General features: G+C 40.5%; 1 protein-coding gene across 1 annotated transcript in view; it reads left to right on the plus strand.

Annotated features, from left to right (window-relative positions):
• LOC109921024 (protein boule-like) overlaps positions 1 to 18291 on the plus strand; it is a 122620-nt gene that overhangs the window by 29622 nt on the left and 74707 nt on the right. Inside the window, exons 4-5 of the mRNA XM_048599214.1 lie at positions 10669 to 10723; positions 15255 to 15330. Of these exons, the coding sequence (XP_048455171.1) occupies positions 10669 to 10723; positions 15255 to 15330 (131 nt within the window). The remainder of the gene's footprint in view (positions 1 to 10668; positions 10724 to 15254; positions 15331 to 18291) is intronic.

The following is an 18291-nucleotide window of genomic DNA, read 5'->3' on the forward strand; positions in this document are numbered from 1 at the left end:
AGAGAAGATCTGAAGGAGATTCTCAAAATCATGTGTGGTCTTGATAGACTAAATAGGGAGAAAGCGTTACCGCTCATACAAGGAAAAGTAACTTAAAGTAGTTAGCACTTTAGAAGCATGGTTGAAGAGAGACAAAACTTTCAGCAAATAGTTAGTAAATGCTGTATCCTACCTAGAAATTTGGTGGAGGCAGGTACCGTTGAGGTATTCAAGAGGGCATTGGATAATTTAGATAAAAATAATGTGCAAACGATATGGGGAAACAGCAGGAGAATGGCAATTGGTAGTGGTGCTATTTAATAAGCTGGTGCAGACATGATGGGCTGAATGGCCTCCTGCACCATAAAACTTGTCTGATTCTGCGATTTCGCATTTACAATGCTAAATCTAGGCTAGCCTATTCCCAAGTTGTTTCCTCAAAGTATTGGTCTGAAAAAAAATCTTGTACATATTCCAGGAATTCATCCACCACTATATTATTGCACATGGTTTCTGCAGTCCAAGTGTAGATTAAAGTCAACCATGATTACAGTCTTGTTGCATTGATCTTTAATTTCCTGTTTAATATTGTCCCCTACTTAACCACTACTGTTTGAAGACCTGTAAATGACAGCTACGTAGGATGCTCCACTCACTGCCTCTTACATCTAGGTTTTCCGAGCCAACATCCTTTCTCACAATTGCATTAACTTGACTCTTAGCTAAGGATGCAATCCCAGCTCCATTTTCCTGTTTACCTGTCTTTCCTAAATATAGGATACTGTTTGCATGTTCAGTTCTCCAACTCCGGTCACCCTGCAGTCATGTCGCTGCTATCAAAATCATATTGTACCTATTTACAACTATTTGTGCTTTGAATTCATGCATCTTAATTAAAATTCACATTTTCAGCTTTCATATACAATACCTTTAGCTAGGTATTTTTAACATTTTGCTTTGTTTTGTACTGTAGCCCAGTTTGCTACTGGCCGTTGTTTCATCTGCCTTCCCTTTTTGTTTTCTGTTTCTGTAACTTAATTACCCATCCCTAATTGTCCTTAAGTAGCTGGTGGTGATTTAAAATTAGGTTGCACTAGAATATAGATTGTCAAACTTTAATATAGCCCTCAGCTTCACTTTGCATGTAAGTACTCCAGCAATGTCATGTTCTCTTGTTAAAATGGACTTCATTCTGAATTTATATGCACTGTATGCAATGAAAGCTCAAAATGCAGAAGTCAGTTAGTGATTTAATACATACGTGTTTGCCCATAGTCTCAATGGTAATAGACCACCTACTTATTTTCTGAGACTAAATCAAGTTTACAAAACATTCTCCCCTTTTCTGCGAGGGTTTCCTCTGGGTGCTCCAGTTTCCTCCCACAGTCCAAAGATGTGCAAATTGGATGCATTGGCCATGGTAAATTGCCCATAGTGTCCAGGGATTTGGAGGCTAGGTAGATTAGCTTCGGGAAATGCAGGGTTAAAGGGATAGGTTGGGGGAGTGGGTCTGTGTGGGATGCTCATCTGAGGAGTGGTGTGGACTTGATGGGCCGCATAGCCTGCTTCCACACTATAGGGATTCTATGATTCTGTAAGTTGAAGGAAAACCTAATGGTTTATTGAATTGCAATGAGTTTTAAAAATTATTTTTCAGTCATCAAATGTGGATGTGCCTACATTTATTGGTCATCCTCAGTTGCCCTGAAGATGGTGGTGGTGAACTGCCCCAAACCATGCTTCTCGAAAGGGAGTCCAGGATATTGACCTAATGACAATGAAGGAATAGTGATGCCCCTCCAAGTCAGGATAGTGTGTGAGGCTTGGAGGGAACTCATGTATCTGTTGTCTTTGTCCTCCTTGGATGTGGAGGTGCTGGTTTGGACTGGGTGGACAAGGTCAGAAGTCACAAGAAACCAAGTTATAGTCCAACAGGTTTATTTGAAATCACAACCTTTCGGAGCACTGCTCCTTCACCAGGTGAGGTCACTTGGGTTTGCGCTTGGAAGTCTCATAATTTCACGGATTTGAAGGGGCCTAGAAACATCCACATTTTCTACAGCTCATAGAAAGTACTATCATTCCATTATATCACAAAGAAGTTTCAGTCGGTTTCAAATCCAGCCTTGGGTAACTATCTGTATTGAGTTTTCACATTCTCCCTGTGTCTGCATGGGTTACCTCCAGGTGCTCTGGTTTCCTCCCACAGGTATGCATGTTAGGTGGATTGGCCATGCTGTATTGTCCATAGTGTCCAGGGATGTGTAGGCTAGGTGGATTAGCCATGGAAAATGCAGGGTTACGGGGATAGGGGGAGATGCTGTCAAAAGTCGGTGGGGCTTGTTGGCCAAATGGCCTGTTTCCACATTGTAGGGTTTCTATGAATTCTATGAAAAAGACCTTATTGCCTTTAGCCCCTAGTACTTATGCATTGTGTAGAAAGCTCAGAAATTGCTATTACATTATGATTTGTAATTTAGATGATTGGCTGTCTAGATCTTCTGCTCAGTGTTCCCATTTCAGAAGAATTTTCTCTGAACACTAGATTAAGCATTTGTAAGATGACAGTTGAGACATGACAATTTCAGGGAGTGAGTATAACACAGATCTCTTACCTTTTTGGCCAGTGAGTAAACAATCAAACGTGTCTGGAATAACCCATAGATATCTTGGATCTGCTGAATAGCATCAAACAGACCAGTAATTCATATCCATTCTACTCCTCTCAGAAATATTAACAAGCTGAAGGGGAATTGGATAACTTACTTACATGCCTTTTTTCAATTTGGTACATGATTCTCCTTCTGACTCTAATATCCATTTCCTATCAATGAGTCAGAGATTAATTAATTGCTGTGTATTTTTTTTTTTATTATTTGCTCATGGGATATGGGTATTGCAAGGCCAGTGTTTATTATCCATCCCATTGCCCTGAGTAGGGTATGATGAGCTACCTTCTTGAGCTACTGCAATCTTTGGAGTGTAGATACACCTACAATGCTGTTAGAAAGGGAGTTCGAGGATTTTGACCAGCCACAGTGAAGGAACAGTGATGAGGTTCCAAGTCAGTATTTTGTGTAGCTTGGAGGGCAACTTGTAAGTGGTGATGTTCCCATGTATATATTGCTGTTGTGCTCCTAATGGCAGAGGCCATGAGTTTGGAAGGTGCTGTCAGAGTACCCTTGCTGTATTACTGCAGTACATCTTGTAGACAGCATACACTGCTGCCACTGTGCATCAGTGATGAAGGGAGTAAATGTTGAATGTGGTGGATAGGGTGCTATCAAGTGGGTTGCTTTGTCCTGGATAGTGTTAGGCTCCTTGAGTGTTATTTTAGCTGCCCTCATCAAGGTAAATGGAAAGTATTCCATGACACTTCTGACACTAGACTTGTACAAAGTAGACAGGCTTTTGGGGAGTCAGGAGGTGAGTTACGTGCCACAGTATTCCTAGTCTCTGACCTGCTTTTGTAGCCACTCTATTTATATGGATAGTCCAGTTCAATGTATGGTCAGTGGTAAGCCCTCAGGATGTTGATAATGGTAAACAGTGATGGTAACACCTTTGAATGTCAATGGGCAATGGTAAGATTGTCTCTTATTAGAGGTGGTCATTGCGTGGCGCAAATATTACTTACCAACTTTCAGCCCAAGCCTGGACAGGAGGTGAGTTACCCAGAGTAGAATGCCTTGCCTAAATTTTTTATTGTAGCCACGGTATTTGTATGGCCTGTCAATGCAGTTTTGGTTCACCGGTAACCCCAAGAATGCAATGCCATTTAATGTCATTGCCTGATGGTCATTCCCTCTTTTTGGAGGTGGTCATTGTCTGGCACTTGTGTGAAGTGAAAAGCACTTGCCACTTATCAGCTAAATGGATGTTGTGCAGGTTTTTGCTGCAAATGGACATGGACTGCTCTAATATTTGTGGAATCACGATGTTTGTGCAATCATCCAGACTCTGACGTTATGATTAAGGGAAGGTCATTGATGAAGCAACTGAAGATGATTGGCCAAGAACTGAGGGCAGCCTCTGAACGGTGTCAGTAATGTTAAGTCAGTTGGGCAAATATGGTGAGATCGGGAAAATTGAGAGGAAAAAAGTCTAATTTTCCACTGAAGGTTTGAACGGTTAGACAAGAATCTTGCTAGCGAGTAGTGAGGGGTCTATTTGCAAGCATTAACATCTTATCAGTACCATATTTTACTTCATTTATATGCAATTTGCTATTGTTGCACACAGAGGAGAGACACTAGACCATGGCAATGCCTGAACATGGAAGTCAGAGCAAGTACCTGAAGTCTGTAGCTCACCTTTAGCTTATACATGCCTGCATCTTGGCCAACAGACACCAACATCTCAGGGAGCGCTCCATGGTCAGTGACTGCCTGCACAAACATCACCATATCACCATGTAACATCTCTGATCCAGTTAAAATATATTCTGCACTTCTTTACTGCCCTTTGGAGAATGTGGCTCCTTGTATTTTAATACTTTTGATAGGCCACTTTGTGCACAGGGAAAAGCACGCATCTCATAGATTGGAACGGGATACACTTCAGAGTTCCTTGCTCACTGACAGTGCCTTTCTAGTTGGTGTTACCTTGGATGCTCACAGCGTCTTTGCCTTGCTTTTTGCACATAAACAAAGCCAGACAGCTTATCATGATTATTGGCAGTAATCAGTCCAGGGAGTGGACATGTTGTTGTAAGAAAATGTCATGTCATAGAGCATGTCTCAGCACCGTATATGATAACATACAATGTACTATAACCAAATGGCCATATCTGAAAGCCGAAGGGGAGTAGTTGTTAGTAAAGGATGACTGTCTTTATTTAGGGGGCATTGATACAGTAAGTCAAAGGCACCATCCAGTGTCAGTCCAGTCTTGAATACAGTCATTCAGGCACTCGGGCTGACACAGGTGGTCCCTATTAATATAATCTGGGAAGTGTGCCATAGTCCATCCTGCAGGTCCAATGCAATCAGTCCCGGGATTAGAAGTAAGCAAGGAGCTGCATCGATCACTGTTGCCTTTGCTTGTCAGTAGGGTAGGTCACAGTCAGTCCACGGGGCCACGGGGTCTGTTTTTTGAAAGTCTAGGGAGGAAATTAAGGAGCTAGTTGTATGGTGGGAACACTGAGAAAGTCACCTGTGGGAAATGGGTGCAGCATGTGGGATGCAGAGGGGATGATAATGGAGAAAGGCAATTTAACACATAAGGATAGATGATGGAGCATGGGAGGGCAATTGTACTGAGTAAGGAGATTCATCACTCACCATTACACTCTCTGATAGGGTGACAGTATATGTCTATGTTTGGCATAACTAAAGCTGTATGCTGGGGCTCATGGTAAATTGGGGAAATGACCAGTTAAATAAGAGTCAGTGGGATCTTGGGAAAGACCAGAGTTGACAGGAAGGGCAAGGGACAAAGAAATGGGAGATTTTGAGGGCCGCTTAGATTGAGGGGCTGAACCTACAGTTTACTTTGTAATGTGTTGCCTGTGTTTCCTTCATCCTCATAACAGATGTGTGCGATCAAAATGAAAAATGGCTCCCCAGGGTGAGTGGAGTAATCTTTCTTTTCTCCCTGAGAGAGAGCGTTCTATTTTTGTGTGCTGAGGCCCTTTCAAGTGGAATAGCATTAAACAGGCACAATCAAGTTTAGGTGAAAGGCATCTGTTATCACATAATTCTGTATGTGAACCTCATACATGGACATACTGCATTGACTAAAAATCCTGGCCACAAGTATTCTTGACCATATCGTTCAACATTACTCATTAATCCTACTGATGACTGTGCAGCATAAATAATGTCAAGCGAGCTATAAGGATTTATGTTGGTTGCAAAAGTTGCAAGGACTTCCCATGGCTCCATACCCTGCACAAGGTACGTTGTACTTTAAAATATCCTTATATGGATTGCTGCCTTTCTTGGATAGTGGTTTAGTTCAGGATGGTGGGAGAAGTTTTCATTATTGCTGCTGCACATATGATCCTTACTGTACTTTTGCCAGAAGGTTTGAGTACATACATCTGATTCAGTTCACCGATATGCAGCGTCCATGTAGAAGCATTTCATTATCCTCCTTATCGGAGGCCTGCATGATCCAGTATTCCCAGGACACTGTTCAAATGTTATTTGTGTGTGCTGCAACAGCTGAATGATATGTAACTGAGGAGCTGCTTTGTTTTTGGTATTGCCCACTAGGCTCATTGGAACTGTCTCGAATGGATCCAGGCACAGAAGCGGTGGTTGACTCTGTGGCTGCTGCACTAAGAATGTCCACAAAAGCGTACAAGAAACTTCTGTCTGGAAGCTCAGGGCTATCATCAACCTCCATTGGATGTAAAGCACCTTCCTAAAGTGAAGTTCCCAGTCTTAGGTGCTCTCATGATTTGGTGAAGATGCATCAGAGGCACAGTCAATTGTCTTTCATGGAATGCCAAGCAGATGAGAGACAGACAGTGTCAGTATATTCTGCTTAGATTTGGTGGTCAACGGATCGTGTCATAATGTCTAGCATATCTGCAGTGCAACTCCTTCTAATAAGGCTGTGGACCACAAGATGTCTCCTCTGCATCAGGTTCCCATGCAGGTCATGTCTGGGAGTTTGTTGCAGTACCTTTCAGATGAAGGATGCATAATCCTAGGATTCTTTGCTCCAGACAGTTGGAGAAAGCACCAAACTTACATGATGGTCAATGAGATTCTGACAGCTTCAGCATTATAATAAAACGATGAGGACATTCTTCTGAAGGAACAGCACTTTCAGCATTCTACAGTTGAAGCAATGTCAGCAAAAGCCACACAGGCAGGATTTCTCTGAATCTCTTTCAGTGGAACAGAGTTGCATGAAATCTTTTTTTTTGACTGTAAATATTTTGAGGCTGAAGAGGCTAGAATCTTAATGTGTATTTTTACTGCTTTGATCTTTGTATGCTATTATAGGTATTCAATAAAAGCTAACATTACAAACTGATGGAAGCCTTCACAACATCTTACATTCCCTCATTCAATCATGACAAAGTTTCATGCTAGTATAAAGATGATGAAAAGGAAAGCTGTCATTTGGACAGGGTTAGAACATCATATGGTGCTAAAGATGACACACTTCTCTATGTCCATTCTTTAAAGATGCAACTAAAATGACAATCATTCATAAGAGCCGATGATAAAATAAACATATAATTACAAATGTAATGATGATTCTCCCATGCCCTCAGAAGGTCTTCCTCCTCCCTCCCACTACATTTAGCTGCACTGGTGGAGTCTGGGGTACATGGAGCCCATTTGGTTTTGAGTTTTTGGACGGGCAACCCCAGGGTCTTTGTGGCTGAAGGGCCTTGACCTGTTGAGGGCACTTACATAGATGCAAGTTTACATTCCTCAGCTTGAACTCTAAGAGGGTTGGGGATTATGTGCAGGGTCGAGTTGGAGGGCAGTGCAGCTCTGGAATGGCTTTTGAGTGGACCTTTTGAGGTCTTGTAAGTGATTCCTCCTCTGGTTGCTGCTGCCTGGCACCAACCTTTCTCATTGTGAGGAAGGGGACCTGGAGTAGGGTAAAGTTCCCTTGTTCTCTTGTTCCTTTGCTGTTGGTACTGAGTGCTGGTGACTGGAGTGACGTAGTGCAAATTGTATACATATCTGGTGAAGATGGAGTGTGCTGGACCTGGATCTCCAAGGCAGCAGGCAACCTGTCTATAGAGGTACTCAGAGGCTTACATGCTGTAGGTGACACTAGAAATGATATTGGTTGACTTTTCCACCCGACAAACCTGCCTGTTGTTCTTGTTTGTTTGTGTATTTTAATGTGTTAATTAATGCCAAACACAATGGGATCCTCTCCTACCTGAGGCTGAGCAGATACCTGATCTCCAGCATCCCTCTGAGTGCCAGGGATCTGGGGAGTTTCATCTTTGGGCAGTTTCGGAGATGTGGCAGTGATATGCTCACCAGTAGGTGTTACCCACTTCAGCTGAGGTGTCAGTATGAGTTGGTGAAGGTTGAAGGAGGCAACCTTGTTGGTGCTTCCTCTGAAAGATTTGTGGCTTCTTCCTCAAGCAGTGGAGGAGGAGATGATATGGAGGAGGATCCTGAGGGGCTGGTCATTTCATGGTGGCTAGCATGCTGCAGGCACCAGTGTCTTCTGCACACATCATAAAGTGTAGCGAAATGGGTTAGAAGCTTGAGCATTTTAAGAATACATTCACAGTAATGGAAGAGCGACACGGTACGTGACAATTGATCTTACTTAATTGCTAGGACGTGAAAGCCTCTGCATCATCACGTGAGTGATCAAGGTCCTCTGCCATTAGAAAAAGGATTCTGTCCTTGAGGGGAGTGAATATACAAATGTCTTCACTCAGCTGTTTTGGCTCTCTCCAACTTATTTTGGTATAGTTTCTTTTGGAATATGACAAAGAGAGGGATTGAACTGGCTGGCACAGTGGTTAGCAGTGGGGGAGATAAAATGGTGATGTGTTCCAAATGAGTGAGTAGGAAGTGCAGACATGCAGAGTTAATAGTAATTTTTTGGAGTGGGGTGTGATCTTGGTATCAGGACACTTTGATTTATGTTGCATTTAAAACACTCAAAGTGAAAAGAGTTTTTGTCAGACTCCGCTGTGTTGCAGCCTTAGTCAATAATTGTACATCAGTTTATCCAATTCATAACATTCCCAATTTTATAGTGCTTAAAGTAAATGCAAAACTCACTTTTGTCTTTGTTTGAGCTTGTTTGCTTGCTTTTAAATTTTGTTTATCATCATAAGTTAAGGAAGGATCATTTAGTTGGTAAGGCAGCTATTGTGTAATTCAAAATAATGCCAACAGCATGGCACAAAATCATCACTGAGGCTGAAATCAACTTTGGGGTTGCTTCATTGCACTGCCCTGTAGTAAAATCATGGCATAAACTTTAGTTTGGTGACCATTGAATAATCAAGGATGTTACCAAGAGAAGTTGCAAAACATTTAGGTGTGATTCAGAACAAGCCACAGATAGAATTGGGATGTCATGTTGAGGTTGTACATGATGTTGGTGAGGCCTCTTTCAGAGTACTGTGTGCTGTTCTGGTCGCCCTGATACAGGAAGGATATTATTAAGCTGGAGAGCATTCAGAAAAGATTTACCAGAATATAACCGGTAATGGAGGGTTTGAGAAATAAAAAAAGACTGGAAAGACTGGGACTTCTTTCTCTGAAGCATTGGAGGTTGAGGGTGACCTTATTGAGGCTTATAAAATCATGAGGGCTGTAGAAAAGGTGAATGACAAGGGTCTTTTCCCTAGGGTTGGGGAGTTCAAAAGCAGGGGTCATATTTTTAAGGCGAGAGGAGAAAGATTTAAAATGGATATGAGGGCACCTTTTTTCACGAGAGTGTAGTTCATATGTGGAATGAACTGCCACAGAAAGGTACAGTTACAACGTTTAAAAGATATTTGGATAAATACATGAATAGGAAAGGTTTGGAGGTATATGAGCCAAGCACAGGCAGGTGGGACTTATTTAATTTGGGAATGTGATTTCCATACTGTATGACTCTGTGATTGTAACAACATTTTAATTGGCAGTTGCAAGTGCTTTTCATTGCTTCAGGGCAGAATATTGGCTGGGATTATTCAAATTACATAATTAATGAAGACCGTGCTTATCTAGAAGTTAACATTGTAAGTTCCGGGAATTAAAACTTATAAATCTGGTGTAATGATACATAGCATCTTGATTTTTAAAGCCTTTTTAAACCAGTAATTTATTTTAATAATTGCATTTTGCTATCTATTCAATTATTATCAAAGGCCCATATTTTCCAGTGCTTGGGACATTGGGACATATTGAATATTTGTGAATTACTCGGGAAGTGGAAACTTCCAGTGAACTATTATCCAGTGGCTGGAATCCTCTGAAAATGTCTGCAGTTCTTGAATTTGAGTGGGACACTTTGGAGGATTCTGACTTACTGAATAATTAGCTAAGAGAATTCAGAGGCATTAAAATCTGCTGTTAATTCCTTTACTAACTATAAAATTGACCCTGCAATTGCTCATTGACCCCCCATCCTCATCACTCTTGCTAATAAGCCCCACAGCCACCTAACACACCTGCTTTAGACCCAACCAGAACTCTCCCAATTCCCCAAAGACCTGACACCCTGACTCATAGTGACCCGACTTGATACTCAACCCAGATTCTTCTTCCCTGTCACCAGTCTACCCTGAGCACTCACCCACTCATCTGCAACTCAACATCATCCATGTGACTCTCTAATACCCACCTGGTGCTCTGCCCCCTCCTACTTCATACACTTCACCATTGCTCAGCAACTGTCTATGGCTTCAGGACATTTAAATCTTGGAATGTGGCAGCTGGTTTCAAGAAAAGGGGTGCAGTTTTGACGCTGATCCACTCTGCTGCTGGCTGCATGGATTTTTTGGCGTGGACTAGACTGCTTCAACTGGCAGTGTCTCATAACCTCTGTAGAGCTCCTACAAAGTTACGTGTACTTTCTTGTCAGTTAACAATTGGAAATAAGGTATCTGACCCTGATTGGAAGATTTGGGCCACAATTTTCACTGATTAAATATTTGAAATGTTTTGTATCATTGTCGCATCAATATTTGTTTAAATCTATGTGTATTTCTCCAAATGTGTTAACTTTTCTGCCCATACTTCGTTTTAGGTATGGGTTTATTACCTTTGAGACCCAGGAAGATGCTCAAAAGATCTTGCAGGAGGTAAGAGCCAAAATTTTCATTTTACGAAATCTCTTACATTAAGATTGATGTCTTTGTTTAATTGTTGTCCACAAATTCCAGTTCCATCCTAATAAAAATTCACTAGGGAGAATGGGAGTCTCTCTTTACAAATATCTTCAAGCCATGTAAACAAATGAACTCAGAGATAGTAGGAACTGCCGATGCTGGAGTCTGAGATAACAAGGTGTAGAGCTGGATGAACACAGGCAGCATCAGAGGAGCAGGAAAGCTGACGTTTTGGGTCTGGACCCTTCACAAGAATGCTGCCTGGCCTGCTGTGTTATTCCAGCTCTACACCTTGTTAAACAAATGAACTGCTTCATTTTTACATAATTTTGTCTTTTGGGATCAAGTGTGTTTTCACTTAGTTTTCCTTTCCAAGTATTTCCCAAAAATAAAGCCTTAAAATAAGTAGAAAAGTAATGCCTTTATCCATGGATGTGGAGATGCCAGTGTTGGACTTCTGACCATAATGCGTGGAAGCAGAGACAGTGATTGAATACTTTGTATCCATCTTTACCAAAGCAGAAGGTGACAAATTCACTTGAACGAGGAGGTAGTTGAGAATCTTCATGGTGCATTATTCAAATTAACCTTCAAAATCATTTTTAAGAAAGGTCACTGGAGCTGAAATATTAATTCTGTTTTCTCTCCAGAAATGTTACTAGACCCGCTGAATTTTTCCAGCAATTTCTGTTTCTGTACTAAACTATATTTATCCCATTCACTTGCACTTGGTCCGTAGCCTACTGTGTGCTGTGATTTTAAGTAGTCACCAGATGCTTCTTAAATGTTGTGTGAGTATCTGCCTCCACCACCTCTCAGGCAGGGTGTTATATATTTCTATCTCCCTCTGGGTAAAAAACAGTTTTCTTCAGATATCCTGTAGATCAGTTACTCCTAACTTTCTAAATGTATGCCTTCTGGTCTTAGACGCCTCTGCCATTGTTCTCAATCTACCTTGTCAATGCCTCATAATTTTATATACCTCAATCAGAAACCCCCTCCTCCTCTGCTACAAGGAAAACAAATCCAGCCCATCAAGTCTCTCCTCATAACTGACACTTGCCATCCCAAATAACGTCTTGGTAGAAGTTCTGTTGACAGACTAGGAATAGGCATGTTAGGCCTTTCAAATATATTCTCCTTCACTGTCCTGGAACGGTTTGCCTCAAAATGGACAGCAAATATAAGAGAACTTTAGATTTTGATATTCTCTGTGTCCATTCCTACAAAAATCTTTGGCCCGTGCTTGCTTAATTATTGATGTCATGGTATCGTCTCCCAGTCATTCTTCTGTTAAACAAAGCACCTTGTGACATCCGCAGAAATGATCTCTTCTGAGGTCCTGGAGTAGGGATCAAGGGTTTTATATCTTGGAGCTTATACTAGGAGGGAGTAGCAAGGCTTTATCTTTCTCTTTGCTTGGAGTTGCTGCAATATGTGTCAGTGGGGAGGAAAGCCACCTGTGGCTAAAAGGGAGATATCGTTAGGGGTTTGAAAAATGCAAAGTATTGGTGCTGGGTTCTGGTGTATAAAGGCACGAAATGTGAGCTATGGCTTGTTTTACTATTTGCGAGTTGGGGGTTAATGTGTATTGCAGAAACTTGTTAGGAATAATTTAACAATTAATGGGCGCCTTATGGTGACCTTGTGGCAAAGTGGTAATGCCCCTACCTCTGAACCAGAAGGCCTGGCTTCAGATCCCACCTGCCCCAAGGGTATGTAGTACAACTCTGAACAGGTTGATTGTAAAATATCTACATGGGTGATGGCCACTTGTAGCACAGTAGTAATGTCCCTGCCTCTGATCCAGGATGCCCAGTTCAAGTCTCATCTGCTCAGAATGTGTGTCATAAAATGGCCTAACAGGTTGATTAAAAATATCGATAGACTAAATTTTGTGAGATCATGGTGCATTTGAAAACATCATTTGGCTGGTAAGCCAGAATGAAAGCTCGGGGTGGGGTCAGCGGTTCATATCCCACCACAGTAGTTCAATACCCATTGAAAGTCAGTCTTAGTGAGGGTGACGATGAAGCTGTTGTTGGTTATTGTGATTGAATTATTGGAGAATGGTGGTGTAGTGGTAATATCACTGGGCCAATAATCTATAGGCCCAGGTTTATGCTTTGTTGATTCAAATTCCACCTCTAATAAATAGTGGAATTACCACAGAAAGCTAAAATACACTCTAAGTATACTGTGGTCAACCAGTGGTTACTTGTTTATACCAATTGCTTAAGAGAACATGTGTTTATTTGGCTCTAAGTGGAATACCTCATTCGATAATAGATTTTCTATCAGTGAACTTCGTGGTAGTTTGGAGTTAAAATGTATGTGGAAGATGTTAAATCTCATTGCAGCTATTGTCTGAATCATTTAAATTTAATTCACCCTCTGCATTCAACATTCAAAAACATTCTACTCTCAAGATTTTTTTTTCTGTGAGCATAGTTTTGAATTGTAACGTTATTGCTGCTTTAAATTTCATTCTTTTAAAGTCAGTCTCTGCTGCTTCATTGAGTCAGAGGTTGTTGATTCAGAAGGATGGGCTTGATCTTCCAAAGCTGAGTTAAATATATGTGTCTCCAATGGCTTTTAAATGCTGCCAGATCCTAATTTATACAGGACTGTTGTTTGGGTGGCGAAATAAATGATGATTATAGTATAATAGACATTAATGTACAGTATTCTTTACTTTGCTAGAACATCTACGATGAAAGCAATGTTGTGTCAAGTGCTAGAAGATTGCAGGTGTCAGTTTTAGGGAAGTCTTTGTTGCACTTAAACTTAGAAATTTTTCTTAAGTGGAATGACAGACATGCATCCTAACTCATGTGATATTCTTAAATGTTTGCGATGTGGCCAAACAGGTTGATTATCAATCAACAAATCTTCCAACTAATCCTTTGGCTAGTGGAGGAATAGAATAATCCCTTGGTCAACCAGTGTTGTATAGTAGCTGCCCACATTGGAAGACTTCAAGTGGAGGTTCTTGCCACAGGCCAGGTGCCATCCTTGTTTCGAGTGACTATCAGAAAAAGAATTGTAACATTCTCTAAAACATACATAATCTTGGAAGGATTTGGATCCCAATTCTGCTTCAACTCATTGGATTCTTATTTGTATTTTCTGTTCTCCTTTAGAAGATGGAGATCATCCTAGAGCTCAAGTCTTGCCCTTAGTTTTCCTGCTGTTAACCTTTGTAAACTGTTTTGCCGTATTATTCTCACAATTGCTGCAGTTAGCAGTCACGAAATATACTGTCTTCAAATTACTTGAAAGTGATTTGCATTGTGTGTGGAATAAGTAATTAAAGCGAAAGGCAGATTATTCACTAGTTTAACAAAAGCTATTTTCCCACTGAAATTTTCCACATTTGATGTACACCATTCAAGAATCTTCTCGGACTGTGTAAAGTATTTATACCTTAAGTAGAATATAGTACATTCTGAGTGGGAAAAAAATTCTAGCCATTTTGAGTCATTGAAAGGGGTCTTGTGTAAGAATGTTCTAAAATCCATATCAATTTTGAGATGATAATATTACCACAGATTGTTAACATTCAGGAAAGCTTCATTTGAGGAAAAAGGACTAAGACTCCTTTGATTCAGGCCTCCTTTAAATCGATTAGTTTAATTGTTATAACAATTATAGCATTGTTATGTATCTTTCAACTAATTATTATATTTCACTGCAGAACATCTGCAAGAAATTAATACAGCATCAATACAATTGAAGACAGCAATCAATATGTTGATACCTTGGCCACACACTGTTAACTCAATATTATCACAAGAGGCTTTTCCCTAATGATTGATGCATTGTAACTGCAAAGTTGAAATAGTAAATATTTTTATTAAGACCATCCATCTGACAGATGACGATTCAGGCCAATCCACATACGTGAAATCTTTTCTCATATTATGGTGGCTGTAACAAATTCCACCACAACAGATGAAACAATCCACAACATTCTAAGCAAGCAGCCTAAACATTTTGACAAGAAAGTCAATTTGTCCTGCTCTCTATGTGCCTGGACAGATAATTTGAAATTAATCCAGAATCCCAATCTACATCTTCACTAATAACTACTCCATTCTTTCTTGGGCCATACCCTTTCTCTGCACAAGTTTCATTGAAATCTGTTCATTAGTATTTGAGCTATATTAACGACCAAACAAATGAAATGTTATGTTGAAAACATTACCTCTGCCTACCTCCAGTGGCAATGGTCATAAATAGTGTTGTATTTCATAATGGCTGATTAATGTTCTTTATAGCAAAATGATTAAAGATTTTACGAAGATGTTCTCCAAATTCACTACAATAAACTATGTTTTACATTACTTTCTTTAGATGTTACTTTTTATAAATATGATATCAACTTCTGTTTTTGCTTTTAAATCATCCTTTCATACAGCAATTTTGAACTATAAACTTGGTGTTATTTCTTATAGACACGACTGATATAATATGTTGTGCTTCTACGTCTTATCCATTTCAGGCAGAGAAGTTGAATTACAAAGATAAAAAACTGAATATTGGCCCAGCAATAAGAAAGCAACAAGTGGGGATTCCACGTATGTACATACTAATTTACCTAATTATTGGTGACTACACAGAAAAAGAATAGTGTTTCACAGTACCAGTCATGAGAATTCTTATTTGCTCAAACTTTGTTGAGAAAATAGGCAAGAGAGCAGGAAGGATCTTCCTCTGAAGTTACATCGGTTTTTCAGGTGGATAGGAATGGAAAATCTACCACAGTTGTTGCTAGTTTTGGGAATAATTTAGTCAGTGCTAAGTATAGTAATTCTGTGCAAAATGAGTAATTTACTAATGAAATCAACATTCTCAAAGACCAAAGCCATGTGGTTGCTTGATGTGTTTTGTGAGTTATTAATATTGATTTTTAAAAAACATTTCTGTACAGAATAAACATTCCTTTCTTTAAAATTTTGCCCATCTCAAGGCTTTTTTTTCCTATTATTTGAATGTAGAACTTTTAAAAATGTTTTTGCATAGTCACAGTGTAATGTTTTCAGTAAAATTATTGGACTTATTCCTGCATAGGCCAATGGCTGTTACTGGTGAGAAGAGTGGAATCTGATGCCCTCTCTTGTGGGGATTGAGTAAATGAGAGAGAGGTTGGGGGTGGGTGCGGCATGGATCTTGCAGCTGGGACATTGCTGCCATCTTCCCAGCTCTACCCTAATTAAATTCACCACCAATTTAAGCCATTAATTCCACTTAAGGGACTCATTCTGTAGTTACTAATACCAACCTGGTGGTGAGCAGTGGATTGGTCATGTGGGGATCACAAGAAAACTGAGTCAGGGTTGCTTGCTGGCTCCTGGGAGAGTCCGTTGTTTCAAAGGCACTTCCTTTCTGCTTGAAGGATTCAGAATTGGTGGAGGGAAGCCATACTGACTGCCACCCCAAACTTTGCTGCTGGCGTTCCAGTCAGGCCACCTCTCAATGTTCTGAATTCCAGAGAGTATAGATCTAATTTGCTCCCAACATAAGTCATCCTCAGAATTAGTGGACCTTTACTGAGTCCCAAGCAAGTACATCTTTCCTTTAAATGTGGAGACAAAAACAGCGCACAGTCGTCCGCATGTGATCTCAACAGAACCCTATATAATGATAACAAGACTAATTTATAACAATACTCCAATTCCGTTGCAATAAAGGCCTGCAAGCCATTTGCTTTTTGAAATGCTTGGTGTAGCTCCATGCTAACTTCCTGCATTCCTTGCATGTGTACATTCAACCCTCTTTGCACTTTAAGATAAACAAGTTTTACTTATTGTAAAAAGTATTCTGCCTTTTCCATTCTTATAATCAAAGTAAATAACTTCACACTTCCCAATATTATAATCCATCTGCCATCTTGTTGCCTGCATAATTAACCCATATATCTTTGCAACCACTATATATCTCCCTGGAACCTCTTTGTGTCCTTACCACAACTTATCACCCAGCATGATATCGTCAGCAAACTAAATATGTTACTCTCTGTCTCTGCATCAACATTATTAATCTAGGCAATTGGTTAGCTCAGCTGGCTGGATGGCTGTTTTGTAATGCAATGTGATGCCACGATGTGGGTTCAATTCCTGCACTGACTGAGATCGCCATGAAGGACTCTCCTTCTCAACCTCTCTGCTTACCTGAGGCATGGTGACCCTCCAGATAAACAACCACCGGTTGTTGTTGTCTCTCTTTAATGGGAGAGCAGCCATACAGTCTGCTACGGCTATGATGACTTTACCGTTACTAATGTACATTGTAAATAATTGAGGCCTCACCACTGACCCTTGTGTTGCTCCTCTGTTCACTGCCTGTCTTCTTGAAAATTACTTGTTTTATATCTTCTCTCTACTTTCCATCTCTTAATCAGTCTTCTATCCTTGGTAATATATTATTCCTAACTCCATGAGCCCTTATCTTTCCTGTGCAGCATCTAAAGGAATGCCTTTTGGAAATACAGACATTGTAGATCTACTGGCTCTCTTTTATTCACCCTACTAATTAAACGAAAACTCCCAATAAATTTGTCAAATAGGATTTCTCTTAGTAAAACTTTATGGAGGGTAGAGCAATGAATGTGTGGCTAAGGAGCTGGTGAGGGGACAAGGATTCACATTTTTGGATCATTGGAATCTTTTCTGAGCTAGAAGTGACCTGTATAAGAAGGACAGATTGGGGAGGCAATGGCCTAGTGGTATTATCAATGGAATGTTAATCCAGATACCCAGATAACATTCTGGGGACCTGGGTTCAAAGCCCACCACAGCAGATGGTGGAATTTGAATTCAACAAAATATCTAGAATTAAGAATCTAATGATGACCATGAATCCATTGCCATTTGTCAGTAAAAACCCACGTGATTCACTGATGTCCTTTAGGGATGGAAACTGCCAACCTTATCTGTGACTCCAGACCCACAGCAATGTGGTTGACTCTGAACGCCCGTCTGAGCAATTAGGGATGGACAATAAATGCTGCCTAGCCATCCTCATCCTGTTAATGAATAAAGGGGGGAGAAAAACCTGAATTGGAAGGGAACTAATATACCGGGAGGGGGAGTTGCTAGAGCTGCTCAGGAGGATTTAAATTAGTTGTGGGGGGGCGTAGGTGGACAAAGGGAAATAGCAAGGAAAGAGATCATTCTGAGGCTTTGATCAGGAATAAAAAGGAAGCATATATCATGTACAGACTACAGAGATCGAGTGAATCCGTGGAAGAGTATATAGGCAGTAGGAGTACTCTTAAGAGGGAAATCAGGAGGACAAAAATGGGGCATGAGATATCTTTGGCAAATAGGTTTGAGAAGAATCCAAAGTGATTCTACAAATACATTAAGGACAAAAGGGTAACTAGGGAGAGAATAGGGCCTCTTAAAGATCAGCAAGGCTGCCTATGTGTGGAACCTGCAGGAGAGAGTGGAGATACTAAACGAGTATTTTGAATCAGTGTTTACTGTGGAGAAGGATATGGAAGATATAGAACGTGGGGAAATAAATAGCCACATTTG

This window comes from Rhincodon typus, chromosome 7 (genome assembly GCF_021869965.1).
Source record: "Rhincodon typus isolate 14 chromosome 7, sRhiTyp1.1, whole genome shotgun sequence".
NCBI lineage: Eukaryota > Metazoa > Chordata > Chondrichthyes > Orectolobiformes > Rhincodontidae > Rhincodon > Rhincodon typus.